We start from the raw sequence: 14,437 nt of genomic DNA, 5'->3' as shown, positions 1-14,437 counted from the left end.
CCCCCCACCGTCCCCAGGTGCAGCAGGCCCCTCCTGGCTTCTGCAGTCCTCTGTGTGTGGCTGCTTTCTTCTTCATCCTGTTTTGCGTACATAAGCATCATGGCCCCCTAGTTAGGTGGCAAAATGTGAAATTAACAGTGAAGGTGACAAAGTATAAAACCACAGGCCTGGGGAGGTGTGTGGCAGGCTCTGACAGGTTCTGCAGCAGTGTCCTTGGTAGTTCTCGGGACTAAATCGTCATTAAGTATTTCTTTTAATATATATGTTTTTAGTTGTCGGTGGAAACAATAACTTTGTGCAGTCAGTGCTGAGGCTGGAACCCAGTGCCTCACCATCCTAGGCGAGTGCTCCACCACTGAGCCACAAACCAGCCTAAATATGTTTTAATTTAAAGAGTTTTGCTCTCTGCCCACTTGGCCAACGTGGCCTTGGGTAAGGAGGTGCCTCAGGCTGCTGTGGTCCACAGGCCCCACCTGGCCAGCATGTGTGGCCCGCCTCTGGGAGTGCTCCAGGACCAGGTGTCACTGTCCCTTGTGATTGGCAGCTCTTTAAGAATGCCACTTAACCCTGACTCTTCCCCTTTTGGTGCATGTGCCACGTTGAACCTGGGTTAAGAGCAGGCTTGTCTTTCCAGTCGCTTCACACATCTGGCAACTGTGCCCTGGTCTCTTTCTGAGGCCTTTGCTAATGTCCTCGCCACCCTCCTGCCAGCACAGGTCTCTGCTGTGGGGCCCTCTGTCCTGTCAGGAGTCCTGCCATTGCTGTTGGATAATGCTCAGAATCAACGTCCCTTAACCTGGGCGGCAGAAGGTGCCAGTGGTACAGAAAACCCAGTGATTGACGTTGTCTGTTTCCCTTTGCAGAGTCCGGCTAGTAGAAAGAGGATCTCCTCACAGCTTGCCCTTGATGGAATCGGGAAAAGTGAGTATTGAGGGAGGAAGGCCACACCTCTGTGTGAGTGTGTTTTCCTGAATATTTCTTTTCCAAAAATTTTCTTAAAAGCAGTGTACCAGGACTACTTATAGCCATAAGTATAAAGAGTCAAGATTATAATGTATTAAACAAGTTCCCCACCCGACCTTTGTAAAATTTGGGATGTAGGCATCCATTGCTCTGTGAACTGACCAGGAAGCCTGTGCCTTCTGTCTAGGCATGACCTCTGTTCCCAAGAGTGTATCTGAAGTGGCTGTTCCAGCTCCAGCCATCATTCCTGTGTTCAAGATAGCAGGAGGAAAAACAGAATATGTAAACAGAATGGTACAGTCTATAAGAAAGGTTCCACAGCTGTGTTAGGCTTGCATACTATTGACAGGAATTTAGTCACATGATCGGACCCAGCTCAAAGGAAGGTTGTAAATTATGGTATTGAATCTGAATTCTATCAGGGTAAATCAGGGTATCTACAACTGTGGGAGGAGGTGGAGAATGGGTATCAGGTACAGCTGTGAAGGTTCTGCCACAGGAGTCAGATCGTTCAGAGACCCGAAGGGTCTTACATTTCTACGTAAGTGAAGACCTCCTTTCTCTTTGGCCCCAATGGGCAGAACCCTTCTCCACTGGCATAATTCTGAAAGCATCTTGTGTTGTTCTGGACCTTTCAGAATCTGTGTCTATGTGACTCAAGGTCTACCTCAAGAAGTCGGTCCTAACCTAAGTGGTGGGGGCTCGGCACTGTCCTTGCCCAGTGGCAGACAGAGCTGCAGAGACAGGGCTGTCAAACTTCGTGTGCGGCCTGACTGCTCGCAGGGTCCCATGTTCTAGCCACGGTGGCTTGCCCTGCCTCCATGTGTGATCTGAGAGTTGCAGGAGGAGGCAGGCTGCATTTCAAATTGCAAGAGTGGACCTTGGGTTCTGCAGTCACACTCCTGGGGAGCTCGGAACTCTGCTGAGCAGAGAGGCTTGACGCCAACCTTGCCTGTGATGGACGGTGGTCCGCAGGGGCGGAAGGGCAGTGGGGAAAAGCTGGTGTCTGCACAGACTTTCTGGTCAGAACCCCCAGGCTCTCCAGGAGGGTCCAGAGCCTTTGACTTCAGCTACCCCAGAAGCAGCCTGCTCCTGCGCTGCTGGCCAGAGTCACTTGGGGCTACCCCCATCCACACTCATCCCGGACAACCCCATGCTGTGACCGCGCCCCCCCCCAAGGCCAGGACTGACCACAAGCATCGCCTTCATCCACACCTGTGTGCTTCCATGTTAAAGTCAATAGAAAGAAACCCCCAGAGAGAACAGAAAAGCCCTTCTGTGTCAGGCCACATTGAAGGGAACATCACTCACCATGTTCTGGTTCAAAATTCTTTATGTGATTTTCAGCAGATTCCGTTTATTTCAGCTTCACTTACAATCAAAACTCCTTTCTAAGGTCCCTTCACAGACATGTGGTGGTAGCACCACAACACTGAAAGAGTAATATCATGGCACATGCCCTTCACGTAAAGCCCTGGTGCTTTCTGAATGAGCCTTCAGAAGGCAGCGGGCTCGTCTGTCCCTCTGCCTCTCTAGCCATCGTCAACAGTTGTCTCCTCTCCCAAACAGATTCTTCCTGGGGTTCGGATCATAATTGCCAATCCAGAGACTAAAGGACCGCTGGGGGACTCGCACCTTGGGGAGGTAAGTTCCGGAGCCGCTTCCACAGGCCTGTCCCCAAGACAAGTCTACTTCCTGCCTCAGAGGGCTTTCCCCGCTCGCCCTGGACCAGCACGCGCTCTGTCTGCACTGGGACTGGCCGGGGAGCGTCGCTAGATAAGTGGTATTGCCTAGAGGACTCCAGAAAGGTCTGAGTTGGAAACCGGGATTCCCTTAGGAATTGCGACGGAGTCTCCACAAAGAGCTTACGGGATGCCGCGATGTCTCTTCCCTTCTTCTTGAATTTGTTTTCCCCAGGATGGGGGGTGGCATGCCTTGCTGGAGACCCTCCAATGTCAGGGAACAGCACTGCGGAGCCTCAGAATCAGAGCAGTGAGAGGTGGCACCCAGGGAGCAGAGGAATGGCAGTCACGTGTCACTCCAGATCAGAGAGCTCAGTCACTGTGTCCAGAAGGAACCCCTCCCTGGGTAGCCCTCAGCCCTGTGCGGCTTTGTCCCCACCCTGCTGGCTGGATGTGGCTGGAGAACAGCCCCTCCCTGTGCTGCCAGCCTCCATCTGGATTCTTGACCCCGGTCTCAAGTAGGCCCCAGGGCTGCGGGGCACTGGGTACCGGCTGTCCCACACTGGTCCTCTCTCTCCGCTGGGAAAGAGGACAGAGCACACCACATCCCAGCCTCCGTGCCCGGACCAGGGCGTCCCCTCCACACCTGCTGTCCTGCCTAGGGCCGAACCTGCCAGTGCCCTGGACTGAGGCCCTGTTGCCAGCCGGGGACATCTCTGCTGCAGTCTCCCCAGCCCCCCTCCCTTCCCCAACTGTGTCCCTAGCCCTAGGATGGAGTGGCACACCCAGGAACACTTCCCCCCGGTGGGTAGACATAACTGGTGACCAGTTCTTGGCCCACTTTCCTTTCCATCCGGGGTCATCAGAGTTTCAATCACATGCGAAGATCAGAACTGAGATGGTAGCGTTCTGGGCGGCTCTTACTAGGAGTTTCCTTTAAACGTGTTCCTAGAGCTGGATCTGGAAGGGAGAGTGTGCCTTCTCAGGGCTCCTAGAGAGGGTCCCCAGGGTACTGCCCTCCCTTCCAGCCTCTGGGGTGGCCCGAGCGCCCTGTGCTATGGCCAAGGCAGGACTGTGACCAGGGCTGGTGAAATCTGCAGGAGAGTATTTCCTGTTTTCCAGCTCCACTGAGGTTTAATCCACAGACTGTCAGGCATGCAGTGTGTTATTTGTGAACTTTGATGTTATCTACATATGTACTGTAAAGTGACTCTCACAGTCAAAGCAGTTTACATTTCCCCACACACCTGCAGCCCCCAGCAACTGCCCTTTACTCTGCACCTATGAGCTCACCTTTTTAGGTGCCATATATAAAATGAGATCACTTGTTGTCCTTTCTTCCCCTGACTTAACTCCACTTAGCTTGGTGTCCTCCACATTCATCTGTGTGTTACAAACCGCAGGATTCTCTTTTTAAGGATGTAGAGTATTCCATGGAGGATTTTTGTGTGGTGCTGGGGAACAGCACATGGTTACCCTTGGCCTCATCGGATGGTGTTCCTTCTTTCTGTTTTACTTTTTTATTTTCCAGAAGGTTCTTGTCTGCTGTGACCAGCATTGTTGTGGGCACTAGGGATGCAATGGTGAATCAAAGTTTTTGACTCTGAAGAGCTTCTCCATTTTTCAGTGTAAATAAAATAATGAAGCAGCCAATCCCAGAGTGTCTGCCTCAAGCCCTGCATGGTCTGAGGGACTCTCACCCTATGTCATGGGAGGCCTTTGCAGTTTTCCGGCACACTGCTGCTGCTGCTTCTGGTCTCTGCACCATCAGAGCTATCATCCCTTGGAGGCTTCGCTGGCCATCTCTGGAGCCAGACAGAGCGATTTTGTTTCCTGTTTGTTTTTGGTTTGGGTACCAGGGATTGAACTCAGGGGCTCAGGGATTGAACTCAGGGATTGAACTCAACCACTGAGCCACATCCCCCGCCTCATTTAGTATCTTATTTAAAGACAGGGTCTCACCAAGTTGCTCAGATCTCTGCTAAACTGCTCAGGCTGGTTTTGAACTCCAGATCCTCTTGCCTCAGCCTCCCATGCTGCTGGGATTATGTGATGTGCCCCTGTGCCCAGCTGTCGGCTGTCTTGCCCTTTCCTGCCCTTCCCCCGGGGCGTGGTGTTGCGTTGTTTTATTATAATGTGTTTCTAAAAGTATGCCTACTGGGTGAAAGGAACCAAACGCTCAGAGGTTTTCCTCATTACTCTTTTTAAACAACCATTACATTTGGAAAAGTACAAGGAAACTAGTATGGCATTGTTCATTTGATACATTTATCTTTAAATGCTATTTTCAAAATTATCAATTAACCTTTAATAGAATTTCTGATGGACAGCTTGGTTGCTGGCTGGCCATAAACCTGATCTATCAGGGTCTCCATTGCATCTCTGTGGGCATCTGGGTCTCCCCAGAAACCTAGGTGAGATGACCATCTGATTTTTTCAGCCCGAGAAAACTTTAGTATTGCTGAATATAACTTACAAAACCGTAAAGCAGTTTCAGCCTCTCCTCCTGCACAGTTTCAAGGTGGCTCCCGCACAGTGGCCCTGTCACTCTGTTCGCAGATCTGGGTGCACAGCGCCCACAACGCCAGCGGTTATTTTACCATCTATGGAGATGAATCCCTCCAGTCCGATCACTTCAACTCTCGGCTGAGCTTTGGAGACACCCAGACCATCTGGGCACGAACAGGCTACCTGGGGTTCCTGCGGAGGACTGAGCTCACGGATGCGAATGGAGGTCAGCCTGGGCCCCTTGTGCTGTGTGGGGGCTGGGTTCCCCCACACAGAAACAGGTCTGAGGTTTGGGACAGCCAGAGCCAGGAGGATGGGTGACTGGCTGCAGCCAGCCTGGAAGAGCTGAGCCAGGAGGGAGGGCGGGAGGTCGAGTGCAGAGGAGTCCAGCAAGCTGAACTGGGCCCCACCCTGTCCCCTGAGAACCAAGAGCAGATTTAAAGCCAGAGAGGAGCCAGGTGCTAGGCTTGTGCCATCAAAGTGCCCCAAAGTCCCAGCTGCAGATTCTGCCTCTTGTCAGTTCTGAGGGCTGCCCACTCCCTAGGGCTCCTCTGAAGCAAACTGGGACCCAACAGGCTGCCCTGCCCAGGCTCTGCCCTGAGGCTTTCTGCACTACAGAGCACAGGGCCTGGAAACTGGGGTGTTGTGTGAGGCCACGCTGTAAGCTCTCAGGAGTACGTGGAGCCCCGAGGAGAGCCCCTGCCCAGCCTGTATAAGGGCCTGGGTTCCTCTCCAGCACAGAAGCCACAACAGACAGTGTTTGCATCTTCCATTCTTTGCTGATTCTAGAGACTGATCTCACCTTCTTAGTTCTGCTAAAAAATAGTGGCAGGAGTTAGAGACTTGGACAAGGACAGTAGCCAGGATTCTTGGTGAGATGCTACCTCACCAAAAGCCCAGGCAGGTGACATCAGTGCACCATCCCAAGTCTCTGACAAATCTGCCCTGCCCTGGCCCCCGGGGGCTGCATCAGAATATTCTGGCCTAACATTCACATTGTGGGCACTCACAGGCTAGTTTATTTGAGTGCATCATCTGGAGATATTGCCAAGAGCTGAATTCAGAGGTCTAAGGTGGCAGCAATTTATACCCCCAAGGAAGGTCAGGAGGCTCCATCCTGCTGAGCCCCAGGAACATCAGGACATGCTGCTGTTCTCACCTCCTTGATCTCTAGAAGGTGATGTGACTCCTCACCTTAGCAGGGTAGATGGAGCTCCACCCTGAGCAGGAGTCGACAGGAGACTGTCCCATCTTTGCTTCTCTGGCTTAGAGAAGATCCGTTCTGGTGCTGTTGTGTATGTTTTACGTCAATCATTTCTTTCAAGTTTGCCCTGGTAGGCTTACCACCCAGCATAAAATGAAAGGTGTTTTTGTTCTTGGGAAGAGAAGGCCATGTTTTCATTGCCCTCACTCTTTGGGTTTGTGTAGAGGAGAGAATTCAAGTTCGTGGCCACCTGAGCTAAGCAAATCTTCCTTCATGACCATCACCCAAAGCCAACTTTCTTTCCCCACTTATATGTTAGCACAGTGAACTCTCAGGAGTCGAAGGGAACCTGGTGGACATTGACCGTGCCATGTCCCATGTGTCCTGGGCAGGTGAACTCCTTGGAGACTTGGCACGTGGGTCCAGCCCAGGGGCTTAGCAGGTCAAGTGGCAACTAGTACTGACCTTGGTCCTTTCGGATGAGGATACAGCTGTATATTTGACCCTGTATGGAAAATGACCCAGGAGGAGGCTGGCTTCTCCCCATGGGTAGACTCAGGTCAGGGTGGGCAATAGACAGAGGACCCCTGTCGATGTGCGCAGCCTTGGGAGAGAGGGACTTCCCAGGGGCACCTCGGCCTGCAGCAACCATTCCTGCAGAGCTTTCTGGTAGAGCGGAGCTGGTCATCTCTAGATAAGTGTCCCCCTTTCTTTGCATCTGTTGCACTTGGGGGAAAGTTCTTAGCTTTAAAAGGAAATTTGTGCCGAGGCTCACCCGCTGTTTCCTTTCCAGAGCGCCACGATGCCCTGTACGTGGTGGGGGCGCTGGATGAAGCCATGGAGCTGCGGGGGATGCGGTACCACCCCATCGACATTGAGACCTCCGTCATCAGAGCCCATAAAAGCGTCACAGAATGGTAAGTGGGGGGGACCCAGCATTCATATGCACCCCAGGGCCACATTTGTGGAGCAATGGAAGGTGACAGAATGATGGAAAGCTTCCAGGAGACCAGCAGCGGCCACCCACACCAAGGTCAAGGTGAGCCTTTGTCCTCGGGGTCAGCAGTACATTGCTTGTCCCTCAGAGATAGGCGCCCTGTGTTACTTGAAAATGAGAGATGTTCATGTCACAAAAGCCTTTTGCTGTTCTCCAGGAAGTCAAGTGGTTACTTGTTTTTTTAAAATTTATGAAAGAAAGGTACAGGAAAAACTTAAATTGCACACACACACCTGCAGGAAATGCTCTGTGCTGTTGACTTGGGAACCATGAACAGCAATGTGCTCCATGGAAAACTTAAGAGGGACCTGTGACCATGCTGCACTAGAGCTGTTGACAAAGGGAAGGTGGCTTGAATTAAGCCAACGCCGAAGACAAGAGTCCCCCACCTTGCTCCCATGCAGCAGGGCCCAGCCAGGATCTGAGTTCACAGGCTCTTGCTATGGCAGTGTTTGGGAGAGGCCTGTGTATTAAGCCAGTGGTGTCATTTCAGGAACGAGAGGTGACTCAGTTACCCATGAGGTTCTTACTCAGGGCACCATGTCCTCACCTGGCAAATTGCCTGATGAGACCAGCACAGTTCAGAAACTGCAAGGGGAGCACAGGCTGGAATTCCCACAGGTTTCTCTGTTGCTTCTGAGGTTATCAGTTCCTCTGAGAGCTAACTGATATGCAGGAGCAGGCTGGCGGTCACGACCATTTACTCAGTTGGCATGTGCTCACAGTGGGGTTTGCATTCCTGGGAACTGACCTGTGGTTCACATTGGCTTTGTCCCTACTTGGTCCCTAGAAACTCCTCAAGCATTCAGGGTTCCTTCTATTACCCAATGTGGGGAGAGGACATAGACCAAGGAAACACCAGAAACCTAGAAGGACTTCAGCTCAGACACCAGCCCAGGCCATACTTCATTGTCTACCTTAGTAACTGAAATACCAGTTCCAACCCTCTGTTTCTGCAGTTCTAAGAAAATAATTTTAATTGGCTTTTATCATCTCCCTCAAGCATTTCTGGGTTGGTTCCAGCTGAAAGGCGTGTCCAGGGGCCTCCCTGGTGCTCCTATGGGTTCCTGGCTCAGGACTTCGGGTGTTATTCTAAGCATCCCTCTTCCCTGCTCTGGGGCTACTGATCTACGATTGTCACTCACCTGGTCAAGGCAGGGCCTCCCACTCCTCTGTGCACACAGAGGGTCAGGACAAAAGAAAAAGAAATGAGTGGTTTCACTTGGATGAACTTTGAATGTGTTGGAAACTCTTTAGGCATAAACTTCCCTGTCCCTTCTGCCCCCACGCCTCCCTGTTCCCCAGGCCTTCCCAGTGCATCTCCTCCCAGCTCACCCACTGGTTGCCTCACAGCGAGAAACCCATGTCATAGAGCAGGACTGTTTCCATGTTGCCGAGTTCAAGCCAACCCGGAGAGCTCATTCCTCACCAGTATGAAAAGCGCCCTGCCCAGGAAAGCTCCCACGGAAGCAGGTCTCCTCGCTCCCCCCCATGGCTTCCTGGCAAACACCCAGGGACAGCAACGCATTGTTCACCCTTGACCTACTCCACCAAATGTGCAAAGCTGGGCCGATTGCTGGGACCTCAGGACCATGCCATGAACTTCAAATGTCACAAAATTAAACCCAAAGTGCCTGAGAGGTGGATGTAATGTTTGGTGTCACATTCACAATGCAGGCCTATGTGGAACAATATTTTAATGTCACAGCCAAATTAAGAGTTAGATTCTGGTCCTTCTTGGAAAAGGTTCTCAGCCTGATTGTCCTCCTAGGGATGCAGTGGCCACAGTGAGACAGGTTGAGCTCACTGATTGTCCCTTTCATGTGAGCGTCTGCATTGGCCACACTGAACAAAATGTGCTGTTCTCTAGCACACTGACTCTCATGCTTAAACAATAGTGAGTTTCTGAAGACGCATCCTGCCCCAAGCTGGGTGAGATGTATGGAATAGGAAGGAGCCTTCTCCAAGAAGCCCTCTACCCAGGAACCCTCTGGAGCCTGGTCTAGTCCTTCCTGCCCCCCAACACCCCAGGAAACCTGGGGCTTGGTCCTGTTCTCCATGTGCTCCCACTGCCCAGGAACCTCCACCGCCACGCAGAACTTGTGTACAGGCCTAAGAACATCAGACCCTTAAACAACCAGTTCTAAAAGCCAACTTTACCAGGTTAATGTGGCTTAAAATGTAAAGCTCTGGGTTTATGCTCCCACCAGCTGGAACGGCTCCTTGCCACAGAAAGGTGACTAGCTATCCCACTTGGTGCTTTAGTTATTGCTGCATTGCTGTCATCTCAAACCCGTTCTCCAGACAGATCGCCTGTGTCGCAGGGGTCAGCCAGGTCAGCTGGAAAGTGCCATGTGGACTTGGGGCCAGTCGCTCTTCTCCACGTGTCCTTGTCTTCTGGGGTCAGCTCAGGCACATCCCTGTCCCAACAGTAGCCACAGGCTGTCAGGACAAATCCCAACACCCCAGCCTTCCTTGAGCCTCTGCTGGTGGCTCTCACACATGGACCAGATTGCACAGGAGCCCCCGCTGGGCCCTCGTGTCAGAGCCGGGGAGCAGCTGGTGAGCCGGGCTCAGCAGCAGCTCCTGGGCTGGGAACCAAGATGCAGGTTTGCTCTGAGGGCAGATCCAGTGGCCCAGTGCACTCTGTGATGGGGTCTGGTCCTCCTGTCACCAGGGGGAGGCAGAACTGGAAGACAGGCTCCTCTGAGGAGGTGGAGGTGACCCCTGCGCCATAGAGGTAGGTGTACAATGACCAGGGAACTCTCCAAAACCACCAGGGGAGACGGCCAGTGGAAAGTACGGACGCTTTGTTGCGGAGGAGGTTGTGTGTGTGTGTGTGTGTGTGAAATGTCCAATGAGTGACAGGAGGATGGACCTGGAGGGACGAGCCAGCCGGAGGAGATGTCTCAGTCCAAGGGCTCAGGCAGACCTGAGCAAAACCAGATGGAACTTCTGGAAAAGAATGTCTGGCCATTAGACAAGCGTCACCAATGACGCTGCCCCCTTTGTCTTCCAGTGCTGTGTTCACCTGGACGAACTTGCTGGTGGTGGTGGTCGAGCTGGACGGGTCAGAGCAGGAGGCCCTGGACCTGGTTCCGCTGGTGACCAACGTGGTCCTGGAGGAGCACTACCTAATCGTGGGCGTGGTGGTCGTGGTGGACATCGGGGTCATCCCCATCAACTCCCGCGGGGAGAAGCAGCGCATGCACCTGCGGGACGGGTTCTTGGCAGACCAGCTGGACCCCATCTACGTGGCCTACAACATGTAGCCTCGTCGCTCTGCTTCCATGGACTGTCCTAAGGGGTGTGAACATTTTTCTCGGTGTCCACTGAAGCGTGCAGACACGAGGGCCACATGCGCCAGAATGCAGCCTGGCGTGGCGGGACGGGAGGGGGAGGAGGACTTGTCGCAGCAGTCACCCTGGCATGGAGATGAAATGTGAATTTATCGCTGAATTTTGCTCAGAAGGACTTTGGATTTGCCTTCAGTTTGTTGGAAAAGCTCATTTCAAAAACTTTTTCTTTCTTTTTTTTAATTTTAATTATTGGATAATAAGTGCTTTCTTCGTAAATGTGGTATTTTGTTAAGCCGAAATAGCAATTAAAAAAATATCCTGCCCTCCAGATGGGTTCTTTTAAACAATTTATGTAGTGTGACAAAGAATTGTTTTCTCTGTTTTTTAATGTGTCATGGAATCTTACTGACATGGATCTGTTACTAAGTTAAGCCATTGCTAGATCTCACCCTTCTGGAACGTTCATTGAGGTACGAGAAAACCTTCCAGATAGCACCTTCCAATTAGATTTTAGCAGCTTTCTTTGTCAGAAATGTGCTGAAGAAACAAAGGCCAACTTATGGCCTTTGAAGTTAGCATAGAATGAGAAGAAATTATAAATAAGGTGTATTTCGGCAATTATCTTGCAAATATCTTTGTACTAAACTAAAAAGATAAAAATAAGTTAACTTCCTCAATATGTAATTATGTACAAAATGTTTAATTTATTTTGATCTCTTTAGAAGTATAAAAGAGAAAAACATTCAAGAATATTAAAGTCTTGTAATGTTTGCTAATATAAAAAAGTGTTGTATTATCTTGCGTGGATAGTATCACAACAAATATATATATATGAAATATAAATTCACTAATGAAAAAAGGAGATTTTAAAGTTTAAATGCAGAACTCGTCAGCTTGCATGGAGCGCCCTCCGCTGTGTCCACGTCCACCGCTGTCGTGAGCAGTCACAGATGGCCAGCAGCCCTGTCTCGGTTCCTCCTAGACCAGGACCTGTGAGCGGGACTGTTGCCATCTCTGAAACGGTGAAGGACTCTCACGCTAAACGTGCACTACTTTTTTCCTTTGCTGTGGGGACGACAGTGAGTGCATTTTGGCCAGCGTGTGCCAACCCGGAGGCTCTAGCTGGCCAGTTGCACTGTTCTCTTAGCTGCCAGAATCCGTTGCACAATGTTTTTCAGCCTTTTCGTTAGTGTCACCTTTTTTGGTCCTTGGTATGAAAAGAAATGCTATCCTGTGGTCATTTGTCCTGGGTTGCTTTGACCCCCTCACCCCCACCCCCAGATGGCCACTGTGTGAGAATATCCAGAATGGCTTAAGGGGAGAGAGACATAGGTGATGTCCCCTTATCTGAAGACCCAGCCAAGTCTGTGAACCCTGGTCTTTTGAGTTTCCTAGCTCGGCCCTGAGCAAGCCCCCTGGGGACTCATAACAGAGCTCTGGCTGAAGCAAGAAATCATCCCTGTGCCACCCGTGGAGGAGAACATCCCTGGTTTCTGTCTCTGCTGTTGCTGTCTCACACACCTGTCTGCAGAGCTCCTCTGTGCATTTCTAAGTTGAATTGGCCTGTCTGTATCCAAGAAGGACGGATCAGCAATCCAAGATGGATTTATTTTATAATTGCCCCAATATGATGCTGCAGTGGCTGTCGGTACTAGAAATGCATGACTAAGATTGTTGCTGGGCAAAATTTAGATTTTTTTTTTTAATCGTAGGCATTGTCTTTGCCATCATTATATGCAGCCAGCAGTAAGCCCTTTGCTAAAAGAGAGTTTTGTTTGACTTCTGAGATCCAAGGCTGATTGTTTAAAAAGATCCTAAGTGGCACTTTTTTAAAAAAATGTTTTGCCTGCATATATGGAGCACCCTTCCATCTCCACTAATCATTTGGTTTTTAAAATACCGTTTGCTCATTGCCATATGAGTCTCTCCACATGCTTCAGATGCACATTCCTAGCCTTCTGCTTCCTGGGGGGGAACACCCGCCACATACAGAAACAGACATTTGCTTACACAAAGATGTTAAGGGGAATGGGTTTAAGGTTTCAGTCGGGATGCTGGTTACAAAACATAATTGTAGTGTGCAGGAAAACTTGCAAGCTGATGTCAGGAAACAAAGCAAATTTAGATGTCACTTCCAAGATCATTTTAACTTTCACCATATCAACTTTCCATCCAAGGAGGGCGAACACTGCAGTGCAGTTGCGAAGCAGTTAATAGCAGGTCTTTTCTGCATCCTGTCATCTCTGATGTTAGGCTTAGGTTCAAAGAGTTGGTGGACTGGAATAGAAGTTTGTGCAAGAGAAAGGAAAGGAGACACTTAAGTACCACCAGTTTCAGCAATAAAGAAGGATTGTTCTGTATTAGAAATTGTACTGTAGATAAATCATTCATGAGAATGTAAAAAAAAAAAAAATGTTTGTCTTGTGACCTTGTGCTTTTGAAGTCAGCCAAAACCGTGTAATCAACTTGCACAAAAAGAGGGTACACAGTGAACGTTTAAACACAGACCGAATCAAACAGGAGCAGATTCCTCATGGTGCTTGTTTATTATATATATTTAATCCTGCTTGACACTTTACCCAAGGGAAATGGTCCCTTTCATCAGTTGAATGTTAGCAGCGTTATTTCAGAGTGTGGTGACTGGTTAGAGAAATTCATGTACTCGACCAATCACAGTTTCAAACAAAATTTTTATGTGCAAAGGACAGCAACCTTCTTGTATGTTCAACCACCAGTACGCTTTGTACATCTGTGATAACGCCTGTTTTATATTCAAATGAACAAATAAAAGCTTTTATTTTTGTTGCTCTGAAAATAGCAGTTTCTTAATTGGTACCCTGGAAAAAATGTCTCAGCTCCAATCCCAGGAAGAAGGTGACTCTTACAGGGAAATGTATCTGACTCTGTTTACATAATTTGTTGCATAACTTAGTACAGATAATCATACTTGGAACAATGTTTAAATTTTGATGTGGGCATTTATTGCTAAAAATAATTCCTATGGCAACAAATGTTTTGTGAAATGTTTTTTTAATTCTTTTAAATATATCTGAATATATTTGTTCACACTTTGCTGCAAGTGTACAGATTATTGGTAACTTTTTTGGGACAGATGGTAAACATGAATCCTGTGTGCAAATACCTTCTATCAGCTGTGTCACAGGGGGCCTGAGTGTGTCGGGAGACAGCACTAGTTGACTACTGCAACCCAAATGGTCTTCACTCGACAACCAACTGTTGTATCTCTTGACCAGGATTTGAGAATTCCTGACCGTTTTATCTTTTAGAAGGCAGTGGCTGGTTCGCCTTTAGTCTCCTGGTTGTAAAAAGGTAAATGTTTATCTACCTGAAAATCAGAGCTTGTGTCTGCACCAGGTTTAGTCTAAATATCATCTGTGATTGTGTTAGAACTCACTTGTCCCCTCCCAGTTTCCTGCAGGACAGTGCCATGCTGACCAGGTGGCAGTGCTTTGGGTGATGGCAGATGGTGTGAGACCTGCCTGGCTGCGTGGTGTTCAACAGGGGATTGCAAGGAGGGGTGCTTTCCCACTGCTGTGTCTCCACGGGAACCCTCACAGTGAACCAAGTACAACCAACCAAGAGAATGGTACCCGCGGAGCCCATGTTAGACTGTGTGTCCATGTACATGCGTACATGCACGTGCCTGTGTGTGACAGTGGCATTTTCTATTTAATATCATGCTATGCATCCTTCATGGCCTCTAGCACAAGGCTCTGTTCCTGGGACCCACTAGCAGTTTGGTTGGCTGCGTGATTATCACTCT

The 14,437-nt window shown here is 49.7% G+C and overlaps 1 protein-coding gene across 4 annotated transcripts in view; it reads left to right on the top strand.

Annotated features, from left to right (window-relative positions):
• Window positions 1-13,726, top strand: part of Dip2c (disco interacting protein 2 homolog C) — a 367,804-nt gene extending 354,078 nt beyond the window's left edge. For all 4 annotated transcript variants that reach the window (XM_071619869.1, XM_071619867.1, XM_071619868.1 and 1 more), the window contains 5 exons: window positions 864-921; window positions 2,533-2,607; window positions 5,205-5,379; window positions 7,151-7,274; window positions 10,374-13,726. In XM_071619869.1, coding sequence (XP_071475970.1) covers window positions 864-921; window positions 2,533-2,607; window positions 5,205-5,379; window positions 7,151-7,274; window positions 10,374-10,626 — 685 coding nt within the window. In that variant the 3' untranslated portion in view covers window positions 10,627-13,726. The remainder of the gene's footprint in view (window positions 1-863; window positions 922-2,532; window positions 2,608-5,204; window positions 5,380-7,150; window positions 7,275-10,373) is intronic.
• Window positions 13,727-14,437: the final 711 nt, after the last annotated feature.

The sequence above is a fragment of the Marmota flaviventris genome, chromosome 12, assembly GCF_047511675.1.
Source record: "Marmota flaviventris isolate mMarFla1 chromosome 12, mMarFla1.hap1, whole genome shotgun sequence".
NCBI classification, from domain to species: domain Eukaryota; kingdom Metazoa; phylum Chordata; class Mammalia; order Rodentia; family Sciuridae; genus Marmota; species Marmota flaviventris.
This window is presented reverse-complemented; position numbering and strand designations above follow the sequence as displayed.